General features: G+C 34.0%; 1 protein-coding gene and 1 pseudogene across 1 annotated transcript; both read left to right on the plus strand.

Annotated features, from left to right (window-relative positions):
- Positions 1–984: 984 nt before the first annotated feature.
- Positions 985–7,064, plus strand: LOC132295092 (loganic acid O-methyltransferase-like; annotated as a pseudogene).
- A 6,688-nt stretch (positions 7,065–13,752) lies between these two features.
- LOC132296287 (uncharacterized mitochondrial protein AtMg00810-like) lies at positions 13,753–17,860 on the plus strand. The gene is made up of 2 exons (XM_059794497.1): positions 13,753–14,362; positions 17,559–17,860. The coding sequence occupies exons 1-2, from the start codon at positions 13,753–13,755 to the stop codon at positions 17,858–17,860; spliced, it is 912 nt and encodes a 303-aa protein (XP_059650480.1).
- Positions 17,861–18,161: the final 301 nt, after the last annotated feature.

The following is an 18,161-nucleotide window of genomic DNA, read 5'->3' on the forward strand; positions in this document are numbered from 1 at the left end:
CCTGCATTTGACAAGGAGGCCCCTTGCTACCGATGAAGAGGTCCCCTACATTTGGCAAGGAAGCCCCTTGCTTTGTTTGGTTATTGCTATAACATAAATATATAAAATTATATTAAGTCAAAAAAAAAAAAAGAAAAAAGTATTGATTATATTTCTTTATGATTGTTCTACTAGTCTTCCAGGAAATCAAACCAACTTACATTCTCTTAGTTTGAGATCCAAACATGAGAATGGGGGGCAACTGATGATACGGTCTATACAATCCAACACGAACTCTAATAAACACGAAAGCCAATAAATCAGATAAGGTATAATTGATGAAGCGATGTGGATAAGGATGAGCTCTTCAGATCCGTATTAAACTAGAACAAGGAAATTAATTCCCTTATTAAATATTACAACCTACCCTATAAAAGGGTAGTCAGCCAATTCAAAAGGTATGATAAAAATCCCTAACAGAGTCCATTCATCTTCCTGATACTGTGCTAACTTGACCATCGGAGACTTTTGGGTCAATACTGCACTGGTGCCTTTTCGATAACTTTTTCTCTTCTTTCCAGGTTACGACGTTGTTCTGGGTCGTGACAGAATCTTGCATCATCAATTATTATGGTAAGTAATTTTCATGTGACGTCTCACATAGTTCTGCCGTCATTTTCCATATATGTTCGTATATAATTGAATTGGGTCATTATATTGTTTGAAAAAGGTATGGGTATTTTAGTCTTTTAATTAATTATTTGGGTTAAAAAGGATTTTGATATAGTGAAAGGGTAACAATATCTTTTTATATATAATAAGTAATCTAACACAATTAAAAAATAATTTTTAATGTATGAGTGAAAAATGGACTAAACTTACAACAACAACAACAAAAAAATAAATAAAAATTCACTGAAATTAACCCTAAAAGAAATAAAGTCAACTCCGGGCAACTAACTTGGAAATTTACATGATATACAGAACCTTAACAAAGGGAGCGCTTTCATTTTCTTCGTACAATCTTCAACTTTACACGTCACATGGATCCGCCAATGGATACTAGTAACAGTGTAGGGTCTAAAGTCTAATAGACACTGCAGAGATGAAAATTCTCAACTCGAAAGTCTCATCACAGTTTGAGATAGGGAAGAGAGAGAGAGAGAGAGAGAGAGAGAGAGAGAGGGTAAAAGGATAGAGATGAGCAAAGCCGAAGGAGGCGCAGTTCCAGAATCCTATCCGATGAACGGTGGAGATGGCATTAATAGCTACACCAAGAACTCTATCTATCAGGTACTACATAATCACATGCTTCATAATATACACACACGTGTGCGCATATATGCGGATATAGATTTATGTGTCTATATAATTAGCATCTGGTATTTACTTGAAGAGTTTGTGGACTTCTAGGCTCGATTGGGATGGAAGGATTTAGAATAAATAAGGAATATATAGATTCAATTTTTCACTTAGAAGTACGGCTTAAATTTTAGATTTAAAATATCACAGATTTTTTATCTTTCAAAATATATATAAATATATATAAGGGTTCAGTGTACTAAACCCTCTAAACTTTCTTCTCTTTTTTAATAAACCCCTAAATTATCATTTTGACACTTAACCCCCTAAACTATTATGTTTGTTGCAAAAAAATTCAAAACCGTTAGTTTTTTGTTTCTATTTAACGTGAAGTACAAAACGTGACCATGTGTTTTTTTTTTTTTTTTGACGCACCGTCATGACAGTTAAGACCTTTACATATATACACATTATATCTATACATTGAACCAAAATCTCCAACTTAATTTTGACATACAAATCCCTAACTGGTGTTTCTCTCTCCAAAATTTTAACTTTTGATCCAAACCCAATTCAATTATTGAAAATTTCTACAAGTGATTTTGAATATGAAAAGAAATCCTAAATTTGTGATTTCGGAATGATATTGAAAAATGGGTGACGATGAGAAGATGAGTGAATACAAAAATGGTGGCATGCCGGAGACAAAGACAAGGGTGTCGAAGTGGGTGGTGGTTTGGTGAGCGCTAATGATTTGACTCCTGTTACTCAAAAACTGATACCCCAAAGCCTTCGCTTCCATCCTTCCATCTTCCCTCAAGAATGGGTCACATAGGAATGAGAATATTTTATTGGGTTTTTTTAGGGAGAGGGTCAGCTTGAGGACGGTGATATGTAATATATATGTAATACACACATTTATAATATTTACACCATACTATACCTGCAATTGATGAATGTTGAAAATTGATGCAATTGATTAATGTTGAGGGCTTGGTACGCCAAAAAACTACACACACAGTCAAATAACAAGGGGATGCGTATATAAATATATATGTATATTTTTTTTTTGATAAGTATAAATATATATGTATATAAATAACAAGGGGATGCGAATGTATACATACATATATATATATAGAGAGAGAGAGAGAGGGGATGTAAAGCCAGAAAGGGATTGGGTTTTTGTTATTATTCTTTTTATTTTATTAAATAATTGGATCTGCATTAATATCAAAATACAATCTGAGGATCTGCAGAACATCAAGGAGTTCTGATGGAGTTAGGGTTTATTCTTATCATGCATGTGAAGAGGAAGAGAGAAAATTGTGTCAAGAAGATACCGGTCAGCTAGGGGTTGTTTCGCTCGTTTTTATTATAACGAGTGTGTTGATAAGTTTAGGTTGTTGTGTTTTCACTTTTCTATTGGGTCTGGAGATTATATTGCCACATAAGCATTTCAGCATTATAAAATAACTTAAAGACGTTCAATGTAGGGCTAAAAGGGTAATTTGGCTTCTCTGCTAACAATTGGCTGACGGCAGTCCTCAAGTGCAACAAATTCATAATTCAGGGTTTGTTGCAATCAAATCATAGTGTAGGGAGGTTTAGTGCACTTAACCCTATATATAATATGAAGAAAATTCACGTACTTACTTTGTTACCAAGGAGACCGTGTAGCATAAATACATCTTTTCTGTCTTTAAAAGTGAAAGGTGAAAGTTCACTTAAAACGACAAAGATGTATGAGTGAATAACTTGAATCTTCTCTTACTAAATATAACAGGAACGAAAATTTATAAAACATTGTGGGCTAATTTATTTGGCCATATTTGATTCATAACCATTGCATTGCATGCTTATGGTAACTTAGAATTACCTCATTTTTATTTATATATTTTTAAATTTCTATTAAGAAACTCAGAAATCCATTTGCCCTTGTAGAAAAAGTTGAAATCCATTTTGACGAAATCTATAATAATATGCATCTTATTCCTTGATGATGATTGTGTTACAGGATATGCATTAACTTTTAATGGATCAAATATGAACTCATAATACATCGGAATAAATATGAGAAGGAAAAAACATAGGGTTACACAGGTCAAAAGGGAAGCGGTAGATTTGAAGCATTGATCAGAGTCAATTTTCCTTAGAAATTCTTTCCATTTTTGAAAACTTCAATTTCTGGATCTTTAAGATTTCTATTAGTTAGTTTCCTATTTACTCCCGGAGTTGGTTAACCTAATTGTGAAGGTTTCCTCTCTTATTTATTCTGGTAGTTCAGTTCACTTATTCGAAAGATAACAATATTAAAAATATCAGAAAAAAAATTTCTCCCATATATTTCTTTAGTATGAGATCGGGTAGGACATGTATGTGCCTCTAAATACAAAAATCCAAGAACATACCGGAATGTGAGAGAAAAAAATAAGAGTTTTATGTATAATCATACCATAAACTTGAATTATGAAAATATTCTTGCTAGGTAAGCACCCAATTAAATATGTTGAACATAGTTGGTTGTTTTGTGTTTTGCACAGGTATTTCATGCGTTTATGAGAGCAAATTTTTTTAGCTTATTCAATATTTTTTTCAAATGGGAGGTATCATTGGTGCTCTGTTTTTCTATGAATATGCTCTACAGTAGTAATTTTGCCAGGACCACATTTCTTAATGTGAATTGCATATTTCAAAAACTAGAGCACAAAGAGAGCTGATTCTATTATGCCATGTTTGGTGTAAGTGAATGGAATCAAATGAAGCGGGAATGATGATTCTTGCCCATTCTCCGAGAATAATGATTCCCACTAATTCATTCTACTTTCCAACTAAAGGAATGGCCATTCCATTCTCATTTTAAAAAATAAATAAATAAATGAATAAAAAAACATTTGATGAAACATCGGCTACATATATATATATATATATAGGTTTTACAAAACATAGGATGTTTTTCTGTGCAACCAAATACCATTCTCATTCCATTCCCATTCCATTATTTGATTCATTCCATTTCCACTCTATTCATTCAATCGCACCAAACTAGCCCTTAGTTCATTACCTCACCTTGTTTGTGTTAGTTCACTTGTATTATATTTGGGCTATAGTAAAACTATTCACTAGGACAGATCTAGTCATGAATATAACTCTATTTGACTCTCTTTCTAAGTTGAATCGAGTTTTTAACTATGACAAGCACAGACAGGACTTGTTATTGTTGATATCAGTGCTATGATAGCAATGACTCGCCTATTTTACAGAGAGAAGGTTCAGATTCTACGAAGGAATTGATCAATGAGCAATATCAGAGAAGCTTGACATAAAAAGCCTCACTTCTACTTCAAGCACACTGCGCATAGCAGATTTGGGATGTTCAGTCGGGCCAAATACCTTCTTTGCTATGCAAAATGTACTACAAGCCATGGTAAAGAAGTACCATTCCCAAGGCCTCGCACCTAAAATGCTCGAATTCCAAGTGTTCTTCAATGATCACGCTTCCAATGATTTCAATACCCTTTTCGCTTCTCTCCCATTTGATAGGCAATACTTTGCTGCAGGAGTGCCAGGTTCTTTCTATGGCCGGTTATTCCCCGACTCCTCTCTCCATTTTTTGTTTTCCTGTTATGCACTCCACTGGCTCTCTAAGGTTCCTGAAGAATTGCTGGACAAAATCTCTCCTGCATGGAACAAGGGTAAAATTCACTACACAAGGGCCTCTGATGAAGTTGCCAAGAGCTACGGAGCTCAATTTGCAAAAGACATGGAGATCTTTCTGAATGCTAGAGCTAAAGAGACTGTAATTGGAGGGATGATGGTACTTATCATGGCAGCTCTCCCGAATGATATCCATCATTCTCAGCTCTTATCAGGTCTCACACTTGATTTTCTTGGATCCTGCCTCATGGATATGGTCAATGAGGTAAGTCAACGTTCAGCTATTCAAATTAGTGCCAGAAAAGCAATGAAACTTACTAGTTGAAAACTATCAGGCCATACAATCACATTTAAATTCAATTTTATGACCGGAAAAACTGGTTGAACTATACTAGTTGCATTAATTTAGCAGCAATTTGCATTCCACGTGGGATAATGATTTGGAGTCCTATAGTCAGACAACTCCAACTGATTTATGCAAGTGGGACTGATGTCATTAATATCTCCGACATCATGATGACATCAGTACATACTCACATAAAATTACTAGGATTTGTCCAACTGTTAGACTCCGTATCATTACTGTTGCATTTGAACCTTGTGTCAGATCTTCAGTGTAACCCGGATAATGTAAACCTTTATTACAGGGATTAGTGTGTGATGATCAAGTGGATTCATTCAACTTGCCAATGTATTTTCCCACCCCCAAGGAGATGGCGCAGCTGGTTGAAAAAGATGGGCGTTTCAGTATTGAGAGAATGGAGTTGATGGAGTACAGTTCAAAGATTAATGCCCCAGTTGATGGGCAGACATTGATACTGCACCTACGAGCTATCATGGAAGGGATTTTCGCCAAACACTTTGGACATGATATTGTTGATAAAATGTTTGATCAGGCTTTTAAAAAAACTGCAGAGTTATCTTGTGTGCTGGAGTCGACAAACACGAAACTTTTTCTCGTTTTGATGTGTAAATGATGTGAGTTGTAGATGGTCTTAGCCTCCTCATCAGGTTAAGTACTTGTGTGCCATCCATTCTTTTCTTTTCTTTTTTTCCTGTGATGAATTATTATTATGAAAAAAAAAAAATGGCATATTTTGAATTGGATGCAGATTGGAACTGAAATCATTCCTCTAGTACTCTGTAACTTCCCATCCTCATTGTTTGAATAACCATTTTGCATGGACGTTATGCTAACTAATGAGTTTGACAGATTGTCATACAATTCCAGTTCAAATGACAATAGTGATAACCATCGCCTTGATAAATCACATTTGCTTCCTCATCAGTGACATTAGTCAACAACACTGCCTCGGCAGCTTTCATAATTCAACCTGATTCGGCAGATCCCTAATATATCTATGGAAATTATAAGAAGAATCAGATATAGTGCCAGAGTTTAGCACTTCCTTTGATCTACTAATAGCATATGCCCAAGTCTCATTCATGCACCTCCTAATTTTATTATTGACATTAGCTAAACTGGTTACATAATCTTGAACTCAAAACACCAACTACCTCTCTTGTCTTTATCTCTGAAACTACGTAGACTAATCTGATATGCTCCATATCAGTTTCTCAAGGGTGACCAAAAAAAAAAAAAACAAATGAACGGGTCACTTGTAGCATTGTTACATTATGCATGCTACCTGTTGCGTTGAATCAGCTGGAATTTGCATTCTACAATACATCTTGAATCATCTCATTTTCGATAAATTTTTGGTACATTTCGATCATACTTTCATCAGATCTTTAGTGTAACCCCAATAATGCATACCTTTATTACAGAACTTAGTCAGTGAAGCACAAGTGATTCATTCAACTTGCCTGTATATTCTCTGTCCCACGAGGAGATGGTGTGCTTGTTGAAAGAATGGTGTTGATGGATGCCAGGTCAAAGATTGATTCCCCAGTTTTTGTGCGGTGCGGACATTGACAATGCACCAATCGTTTGGATGGGAGACTGTTGGTGAAATGTTGGAGCAGACTTTGCCTGTGTCTGCTATCTTCTCTGTTTTGTTTTTTTTTTCCTACTGTATTTAGAAAATTTATGGTTAAAAACTATACTGTGTTGGAATATTTGGTGTTCAAAAATATAATTGAGTTGTAATCTTTGTTTTTGAGTCCTTGTGATGTGTTTGAAAAGCTTCAAAGTTCAATTGATTTTGTGGTTCAAATGCAGAAATTTAAAGTTTTGATAATGGAGAATGCACACTCTAGGTACAGGAATACATGGAGTGGCGTGAGGACTCTTTGCTTCTAAAGCTAAATATTATTTTGAAGTGTTCAAACTAGTAGAAGTTGGAAATTTGGCTAAGTGTTTGGACTGTAAGTTCGCACCAATTTGATATTTGTTTATGCCATTTATTGTGGCGTCCCAGATCTAGAGAAAAAGTTATTGATACTTGTGTGTGTTGTGGACATCCGTATAGACGCGTTTCGAGTAAAATGATGAGAAAAGAGTGTGCAAAACGGATAATATCTACATGTTGTGGAAGGGTAATAGCTATTGTCTTAGCTATTCTATTGTTTGATTCTGTTCTTTGTTCTAGCAACAAAATTAATTGTCCGTGTTCGAATGGTTTTATTTCCAGAAAGTTTAGTGTTAGTAATTCTCCTTGCTAGGTGGAACATCGAAGCAATGGTGTTGATGGATGATAGGTCAATGAAGTTGCCAATAGCTACGGAGCTCAATTTGCAAAAGACATGGAGATCTTTCTGAATGCTAGAGCTAAAGCGACTGTAATTGGAGGGATGATGGTACTTATCATGCCAGGTCTCCCGAATGATATCCATCATTCTCAGCTCTTATCAGGTCTCACACTTGATTTCTTAGATCCTGCCTCATGGACATGGTCAATGAGGTGCCAGAAAAGCAATGAAACTTACTAGTTGAAAACTATTAGGCGATACAATTGCATTTAAATTCAATTTTATGACCAGAAAAACTTGTTCGAACTACACTAGTTACATTAATTTAGCAGTAGTTTGCATTCCACGTAGGATAATAATTTAGAGTCCAATAATCAGACAACTCTGACTGATTTATGGGAGTGGGGGCTGATATCATTAATATTCCTGATGTCATGATGACATCAGCACATACTCACAAAAAATTAGTCCCTATCATTACTATTCCACATAACATCCTTTATCTTGTCAACTCGCATTTGAACCTTGTGTCAAATCTTCTGTTTAACCCGGATAACGCAAACCTTTATTACAGGGATTAGTTTGTGATGATCAAGTGGATTCATTCAACTAGCCAATGTATTTTCCCACCCCAAGGAGATGGTGCAGCTGGTTGAAAAAGATGGGCGTTTCAGTATTGAGAGAATGGAGTTGATGGAGCACAGTAAAAAGATTAATGCCCCAGTTGATGGGCAGACATTGATACTGCACCTACGAGCTAGCATGGAAGCAATTTTCGCCAAACACTTTGGACATGATATTGTTGATAAAATGTTTGATCGGGCTTTTAAAAAAACTGCAGAGTTATCTTGTGTGTTGGAGTCGACAAACACGATAAAAACCAAACTTTTTCTTGTTTTGATGAGTAAATGATGTGAGTTGAAGATGGTCTTAGCCTCCTCATTAGGGTAAGAACTTGTGTGCCATCCATTTATTCTTATTTTTTTTTTTTTTTTTTTTTTTTTTTTTTTTTTTTTTTAATTGGATGCAGATTGGAACTTAAATTAATTATTCCTCTAGTACTTTTCAACTTCCCATCCTCATTGGTTGAAGAACCATAATGTATACCTTTATTACAGAAATTAGTCAGTGAAGCACAAGTGATTCATTCAACTTGCCTGTATATTCTCTATCCCACAAGGAGATGGTGTGCTTATTGAAAGAAAGGTGTTGATGGATGCCAGGTCAAAGATTGATTCCCCACTTTTTGTTGACAACGCACCAATCGTTTGGATAGGAGACTGTTGGTGAAATGTTGGAGCAGACTTTGCCTGTGTCTACTATCTTCTCTTTTTTTCCTACTATATTTAGAAAATCTATCGTTAAAAACTAGACTGTGTTGGAATATTTGGCGTTCAAAAATATAATTGAGTTGTAATCTTTGTTTTTGAGTCTTTGTGATGTGTTTGAAAAACTTCAAAGTTCAATTGATTTTGTGGTTCAAATGCAGAAATTTAAAGCTTTGATAATGGAGAATGCACACACTAGGTGCAGGAATACATGGAGTGGTGTGAGGACTCTTTGCTTCTAAAGCTAAAAAAAATTTGTAGTGTTCAAACTAATAGGAGTTGGAAATTGGGCCAAGTGTTCGGACTGTAAGTTTGCACCAATTTGATATTTGTCTATGCCATTTATTGTGGCGTCCCGATCTGGAGAAAAAGTTACTGATACTTGTGCGTGCATGGACATCCCTAACCATATAGATGCGTTTTGAATAAAATGGTGAGAAAAGAGTGCGCAAAGTGTATGATATATATTTTGTAATTGGCTAATTTCATGATCAAAATAAGTCCATGTCGAGTTGTAATTCAAGTTACTTGGTCTGCAAGTTATCAAGTTCGACAGCAACTACAGAACTGGGAAGTTGTTCAAACTTACCCTGATTGAAGATCTTTTGAAGAAAAAGATAAGAACAACACATTAGGAAGGATTCTAAACAGTGTTGGACACATTCTACACTTTCCATTTTGTTCAGAACTTACCGTAGAATGATTTTAGGCTGAAGGGTCCGAGGAAATCAAGTCTGCCAAACTTGAACTGGTTTAGCCCCTCTTAACCAGTTCAAGATGCTCAAGATTGGCTTTGAATACACTCTGCCAATCTTGAACTAGTTCAGCCCCTCTGAACTGGTTAAAAAAGTCTTGGTACAATTCCAATTTCAGTTTCCTTCTTCTGAATGTTTTCTTTTTGATCCCAACTTCTTTTCAAGTCCTATACACGAAATTTTTCATATTTTCTAAGGGATTAGGACTTTCAAAACTATATATAAACCTTGTCATATACATAGGTTTATTTTACGGCTTTAGGGAAAATCAATTCTATACTTTGAGAAAGTCTTTTAGAGAGAGAATTTAGAAAATCAAATCTGATTATTCTGAATTTATTTATGAGAGCATACACATATATTCATGAGTGATTTATTGGTGTTATTCTCTATCTCATCGGAATTGGAGCTATATTGAAGATTCATATATTTTGTATGAAGAAAGGGATTTAATTCTTCTACATCGAGTTCAGATCTTAAAGAACAGAAGTAAAAGCGATCACACTTTGAAAGGATTGGAGCATTCGAGGAGTGTTGTCTGATCTACCTGCTACTCTTCTACAAATATCAAGCATAAGCTTGAAGTCAAGTTGTTGTTGGACGGGGAGTCGCGAAGCCAGAGGATTGTCAGCAATTGGTGTTTAGTAGAACGATAGGGTGTGAGTTAGAGTCAAAGTTCGGTGTGCTTTATTTTAAATATAGTGGATCAGTTTACTTTGGACTGAACAGTCCACGAGATTTTTCCCATGTTTTTCAACTGGGTTTCCTCGCTAAAAATCCTGGTGCAATCTCTATAAACTTTTACTTGCTTTACTTTATAGTATTTATATTTGTGATTGTGGATGTTTAAATTGATCATATAATTTAACCAATCATAAATTGAGCAAGTTGACCTAATAATCAAATCTAAGTCATTAAAGAAGTTAATCATAATTAAAATGAACTAACTGTTTCCGCACCCCGCTTAACACTATTTTCACAATTTGGTATCAAAGTGGGTAACTTGATATACTGAGTTGATCACAGTTATTGATTAATTGTTGATTTTTACATCATGTCTAAAAATTCATCTATTGATGTGTTGCCTTTACCTCCTGTTTTTGATTCTGTCACAAGCATGCAAATTGAGTGGTCCAAGTTTTAAAAGGATTTTGAAAATTTGTTAGAGAAAATGAATCTTGCGAAACTTGATAGAGATATTTATAAGTTAGAAGTTTTTGTCTTTAATAAAAATTTGGAAAAAATTGGTCATAAGAATTTGAATCTTCTTCATAAAATTGATTTTCTGGAAAAGGAGCTTAAGAAGGTAAATTTGTTTAATAAAGCTAGAACTTAAAATTGATAAATTGAGTAGTAAATTTGCTAAATCAAAACAGCCTTTTCAGGAAGTTGATATTGACACTTGCAAAATTGATAAGTTGAAAGAAGTGGTTGAGAATGTTAGGAGTAACAAAGATTTGCCATTAACTTCAAATGATTTGTATTTTTAGAAATCTAAAGATGTTTTTGTGAAAGTTGAAACAAAACCTTATGTTATTTCTAATTCTCCTAAACTTATTTCAACATGTCATTTTTGTGGTGGAAAATGGCATATTAAGTATAAGTGTCAGAAAAGAAAATTTGAACTAGGAAAGAAATTGAAAAATCTAGAGAGTTCAAAATTGAGGAAGAAGAGGATTAAAACTGTTGAGCCTTGTGACAATTTGCCTAGAACAATAGGGAAATCATTGCATAATGAATTTAAAATTGTTTGGGTAAAGAAAGAGAATTTTAAATGCCTTGCTATGCACACAGTACTTAGAGCACTTGGTCCATGTGGTTGGTACTTTGATAGTGGTTGCTCTAGGCATATAATATGGGATAGAATATTGTTTACCACTTTTAAGAAATGCATAGTTGGAACCATTACTTTTGGTGATGGTAATGTATCTAATGTAAGTGGTAAATGTAAGATCAAATTTTCAGGAATTGAGGAGTTAAAAAATGTTCTATATGTTAAAGGTTTGGCGAGTATTAGTCAAATCTGTGATGAGAAGTTTCAAGTCAATTTTACTCAATAAGGGTGATTTGTAACTAATGAAAAAGGTGAATGTATCTTGAAAAGAACTAGAACTTCTGATAATTGTTATGTTGTATTTTCAGAACCTTCACTGATGTGTTTTTCTGCAGTTACTGATGAGGCAGTTTTATGGCATAAATGACTTGGACATGTGAATTTTAATAATTTAGTGAATTTGTCTAACAATGATCTTGTTCGAGGTTTGCCTAAATTGAAAATGCCTAAGAATGAAATATGTGGTCCATGTCAATTAGGAAAACAAACTAAAGTGTCACATAAGAAACTTATTCATTAAGTTACTTCTTGAGCTTTGGAATTGATTCATATGGATTTGATGGGTTGCATAACACTTGATAGCATTGGAGGAAAAAGATATATACTTGTTATGGTTGATGATTTTTCTAGATTTACTTTTGTTACATATTTGAGAGAAAAATTTGATACTTTTGTGAATTTCAGGTCTATTTGCCAACTTATTCAAAATGAGAAGGGATATTGAATTAATCGGATTAGGAGCGACAATGGAGGTGAATTCAAACCTAAGGAGTTTATTGAATATTATGATAAGAATGGCATTAAGCATGAATTTTTAGCACCTAAAATACCACAACAGAATGGTGTAATGGAAAGGAAAAATAGGACAATTGCAGGAATGGCACGTACTATGCTTCATCAAAATAAAATTGCAAGTCATTTTTGGGCTGGATCAGTATGTACTGCTTGTCATATCCTAAATAGAGTTTATCTTAGGCCTGGAACTAAAAAAACTTCATATGAATTATAGTATGATAGAAAGCCCATTATTAAATACTTCAGATTCTTTGGAAGTAAATGTTATATCCTTAGAGATAGGGAGCACTTAAGAAAATTTGACTCTAGAAGTAATGAAGGTGTGTTTTTGGGTTATTCACAAACAAGTCGGGCTTATAGGGTTTTTAATCTTAGGACCAAAGTGGTCATAGAGTCTATAAATGTTGTATTTAATGATAAAAAATTTAAGATAACCTCTTCTCAACTTGATGAAGAAGAAACTAATTTTAAAATTACAGGAGAAAGAAAAGAAACTACAATTCATGAAAAAGAAAGAGTTAAGGATTTAGGTGGAAAAGGTGAAGAGGTTGAAGAAGATGAGAATGAGGAATTAGATGCCACCCATGATGAACCTATAAGAATTCTTGTACCATCTTTAGATATTCCCACATCTAGTAGTTCTAGAGTTCGATTAAGTTATCCAGTTAACAAAGTGATAGGTCCGTGGGATCAGCATGGTACTAGGAGTATAATCCGTGATCATACAGGACATTCATGCATTGTAGATGACATATGACATTCATGCCACATGGCTAAGTTTGAATTTAAGAATGTTGATGAAGCTCTTCAAAATTCTGATTGGCTTACAGCTATGGAAGAAGAATTACTTCAATTTGTGAAGAATGATGTTTGAGAATTAATGCCTCGACCTAGTGATGTTAATATCATAGGGACTAAATGGATCTTTAAAAATAAACTTGATAAACATGGTCTTATGATTAGAAATAAAGCTAGATTAGTTGCCTAAGGATACACTCAAGTTGAAGGAATTGATTTTGATGAGACTTTTGCACCTGTTGCTAGACTTGAGTCTATTCAACTTCTTTTTGCTCTTGCATGTCACTTTAAATTCGAATTGTTTCAAATGGATGTGAAAAGTGCTTTTCTGAATGGTATTTTATAGGAAGAAGTTTACGTAGTACAGCCAAAATGTTTCATTGATCCACATAATCCTGATTTTGTGCTTTATCTTAAAAAGACTCTTTATGGTTTAAAGCAAGCACCTAGAGCATGGTATGAGAAGTTAACTTTTTATTTAATGCACAAGGGCTTTAGAAGAGGACGAGCAGATAAAACATTGTTTATTTTCAGAAAAGGAAAAGTTTTTCTTGTTGCTCAAATATATGTGGATGATATTGTTTTTGGTGCTACATGTGATAACCTTGTTCATAATTTTTCTAAAGATATGAGTAATACTTTTGAAATGAGCATGGTCAGTGAATTGACTTTCTTTCTAGGTCTCCAAGTGAAACTTAATAATGGCATTTTCATAGCTCAATCAAAATATGTAAAGGAGCTAGTTAAGAAATTTGGTATGAAAGATTCAAAGCATGTTCAAACTCTTATTAGTACTTCATCCAAATTGGATAAAGACTCTGATCCTAACAAGGTTGATCATTTCTTTTATAGGAGTATAATTGGTAGCTTATTGTATTTGGCAGCAACTAGGCCAGATATTTCATTTAGTGTAGGTGTTTGTGCTAAGTATCAAGCTGATCCTAGAGAACAACATATTCTTACAGTCAAGCGCATTATTCGTTATGTCAATAGTACATTGAATTATGGATTGCGTTATTCTTCTGAATCTAATTCTGAGATTGCAGGCTATACTGATGTTGATTGGGCTGATAACAAGGATGATAGAAAGAGTACTTCATGTGGTTGTTTCTATGTTGGTACTAATCTTGTTTTATGGTATAATAAGAAGCAAAATTGCATATCTTTATCATCTTGTGAAGCTAAATACATTGTTGCTGGAAATTGTTGCACACAATTGTTTTGGATGAAACAGATACTTCTGGATTATGGAGTTGATCAAGGTATTATTACTATCTTTTGTAATAATACTAGTATAATTAATATTTCAAAGAATCCAGTTTTGCATTCTAAGACTAAGCATAATGATATTCGACATCATTTTCTTAGGAAACTTGTTGAACAAAATGTCGTGTCTTTGGAAAAAGTGCATACTGATTAGAATTTGGCTGATATTCTCACTAAAACTATTAGATGCTCCTAAGTTTTCTCATTTTAGGAAATCTATTGGTGTCTATTGTCTTGATTAGATGAATTGCAAAGACATAATCTAGAAAGGATTTTCATGCATATCTTGAGAGTCTAGATTATGTTTTTGGGAAGTTAAGCAAACCATATTGATTGAGTATGTTGAACACAAGGAATTTAATGACACATGAATTATCTGTGGAGAGCATACAATGGCTATCAATTGGTGAAATTGATTTTGCTTACTTATTTTGTATTGTAAATGAATCATTGATAGTACATTTACTTGAGATATCATTGTTTTGTTCAAAGATAATGTTGATATGATTGATCATTGTCTTGGGATTTAAACTTGATTTATGTGTTTTAAACTAAAAGAGTGAAAAGAAAAGAAATTTGAAAAACAGTTTGGAATAAAAAGTTTTTGAAAAAGAAAGAAAAATATTTGTTGTTTTGAAAAAAGTGAGATAAAAAAGGCTACTTTTGGGATTTGTCTGAAAGCTACCTTGACTCCAAACAAATGGGAATAAGGGAAAGAGCTGGCTGCCCATAAGCATGAAAGCCGCCAATGTGCAAAAAGAAAAATGGAGCACAAAGAGAGATTAAAAAAAAATGTCTTTTGTACATGTGGATTGTTTGATTTCTAAGGATATGTGATATCATTGATTTATTATCTGAAATCTTTACAATTGACAGATCATATGTTTTAAGAACTTGGTGGTGATTTTACTACACTTACTAAGTTTGTGGAACTTCATTGAATTGATCTTAGTTATTTCTGTTAATACATATAATCTTGTGGAGTTTACATTCTCATTGGTTTTAATTTACAAGATTTATATGCTTGGTTTCTTCCTACTTCTAGGATATTTTTTCCTTGTGACAAAAAGGGGGAAAGAGTTTATGTAATACCCTAAATTTTTTTTAAAGGCTTTTTAATTTAGATTTAATTTAAATTAATTGGTTAATTATTTATTTTATTTGTTTTATTTGTGTGCATAGGATTTAATTGATGTGGTGCTATTCAACTATAAGAATTTATGTGTTTAATTATTTAATGTTTAATTAATTAGTTTAATTTAGATTTAATTTAAATTAAATGGTTAATTATTTATTTTATTTGATTTATTTGTGTGCATTGGATAGAGAGAAAATTGTAGAGAGAAAAAGAGAATTGAGATTGTGAGAGAGAGAATAGTGTGTAATTAAGTTTTTGAAGTAAAGTTAGTCATTCTTCGCCCGTGGACTAGGCAATTTACCAAACCACGTAAATCTCGTTTTTGTTTGTGTGTGATTTTTTTTATCTGTTATATTTGCCAATTGTGTGTGTGAAACCCTAACAATCTTAGGTTTGGAGAATCAATCAGGATAGTGAAACGAGTCTCCAGAGGAGATTAGACTAATTACTGAAAACTATTTCAGTGATCTCTATATGTCTACTGTCGTAATTCCCTCTAACGAAATTTTTTGACATTGCATCTCCCCCATGATCACTGCAGAAATGAATTAAATTCTTCTCAAAGCTGGTAGTGAAAGAGAGCTTTTTCAAGCAGTTAAGGGCATGGGAGCCTTTAAATCTCCAACACTTGATTGGTTTACCCCATTATTTTTTCAAGTTAATCGGGATTCTACAAAAGGTGATTTAACTCCTTCCTTCAAACTTGTCATGTGCCCACTAACCTGAACCATACTAATATAGCTTTGATTCCAAAAGTTCAATACCCAACCAAGATATCCCAGTTCAAACCTCTCTCTTTATGCAATGTTTTGTATTAAAAAAAAAAAATCAAAAACACTGACTAACAAATTTAAACCCCTCCCTAATTCGCTCATCAACCCTAACCAAAATGCCTTTATCGCAGGAAGACTTATTCATGGCAATATTATTATCTTAGCCCATGAGTCTCAATCATGATTTGAAATCTAAGAAGAAGGGTAAAACTGTATATTTTGCCTTGAAAGTGGATATGGCCAAGGCTTAAAGCAACTCCAACAGCATCTCTAAAATTAGGCACTCCGAATTTGCCACGTCAGCATTTTTTAAGAGTCACCTCAAGATTTCCAAGAGTCATATCAGTATTTTGGAGTCTCCAAATTTTAGTTATCGTATGTACTCCAATGGTGCGTTTTTGCTATAAGAAAATATTAATATTTTAATTTTTTTAAATTTTTAATAATTTTTTTTTTTAACTTTTTCCTAACGGTTATATTTTTCATCTTATATAAACAATCATTTTTTTATCTCATCATCATTACATTCATCTTTATCATTCTAGCAAAATATTAATCCACATCTTCTTCAATCTCAAAATTCCGATGGCTTCCTCATCACTTTTTTTTCCTTTGTCACGCTCTAATTCTTGATGTGTTGGTTTAACATAATCAAGATGCCTTTAGTTCGATTTTGAATTCAGTGAACCCAGAGATAGTAGAGCAAGTATTTAAATCGCGTAAGAGGCGGTACATTCATCGTGATCAATAGGGAAGCCACCGTCAACTTTGGTGAGAATTGCACATATCCACCGGAGTACTTTCATAGACGATTCAGGATGCGACGAAAACTATTTCATCGTATCCTGGATGATGTTAAAGCTTATGACGACTATTTCGTCCAAAAAAAGGGATGCAACAGGTTGTTTGGGATCTTCTATACAGAAAATGACAACTGCAATACATATACTCGCATATGGTTGTGCAGCTAATCATTGTGATGAGTATATTAAAATCGGCAAGAGGACTGCCATTGAAACCATAATGACATTTTGTAAGGGTGTTGTTGGTGTGTATGGGGAAGGGTATATGCGCCCACCCAACGAAGCTAACATAGCACGACTACTTTGAAAACGGGAGGAGAAAGGATTCCCCTGTATGCTTTAAATGCACTGAAAGTGGAAGAATTGTCTGGTGCCGTGGCATGGCACGTACAACGGACGCTTCCATACGCCTACGCTCATATTGGTGGTGGTTACCTCAAAAGATTTTTAGATTTGGCATGCATTCTTTGAATGTCAGGTTCACACAATGATATTAATGTGCTGGATCATTCTCTGGTATTCGACAATATCGTCACTGGCCAAATGCCTCCGGTTAATTTCGTTATGAATGGCCATTACCATAGAATGGGGTATTACCTATCTGATGGTATATACCCTAAGTGGACAACTTTGATACAGACCATCCTGCACCCAACTCTAGCGAAAGAAGAACTTTTTGCTCAGAGACAAGAGGCCTACAAGGAAAGATGTGGAACAAGCTTTTGGAGTTTAGCAGATCAAGTGGGCAATAACGCAAGCACCAGTGCATTTTTAGAATAAATAGAACTTGTGCCTTATAATGAAAACATACATCATCCTACACAACATGATCATTGAAGATGAGCGTCATGCCAATGTTAAAAAATGAACTCTGCCACTAAAGGAGACAATCTCGATTCCCACTTTAATTCAAAATACATCGGTATTAACGGTACACATCTACTCTCGTCGAGTCCAAATTCGCAACAAAGAGACAAATACATAGTTGAGAAAAGATTTAATTAAAAACTTATGGAACCGCTTTGGTGAAGAAAATGTTTAATTTATATTGCATTTATTTATTGTTAAATTGTTATGAAGT

This window comes from Cornus florida, unplaced genomic scaffold (assembly GCF_030987335.1).
Source record: "Cornus florida cultivar Cherokee Brave unplaced genomic scaffold, ASM3098733v1 CherokeeBrave_3.0.0_Hap2_Chr02, whole genome shotgun sequence".
Taxonomy (NCBI): domain Eukaryota; kingdom Viridiplantae; phylum Streptophyta; class Magnoliopsida; order Cornales; family Cornaceae; genus Cornus; species Cornus florida.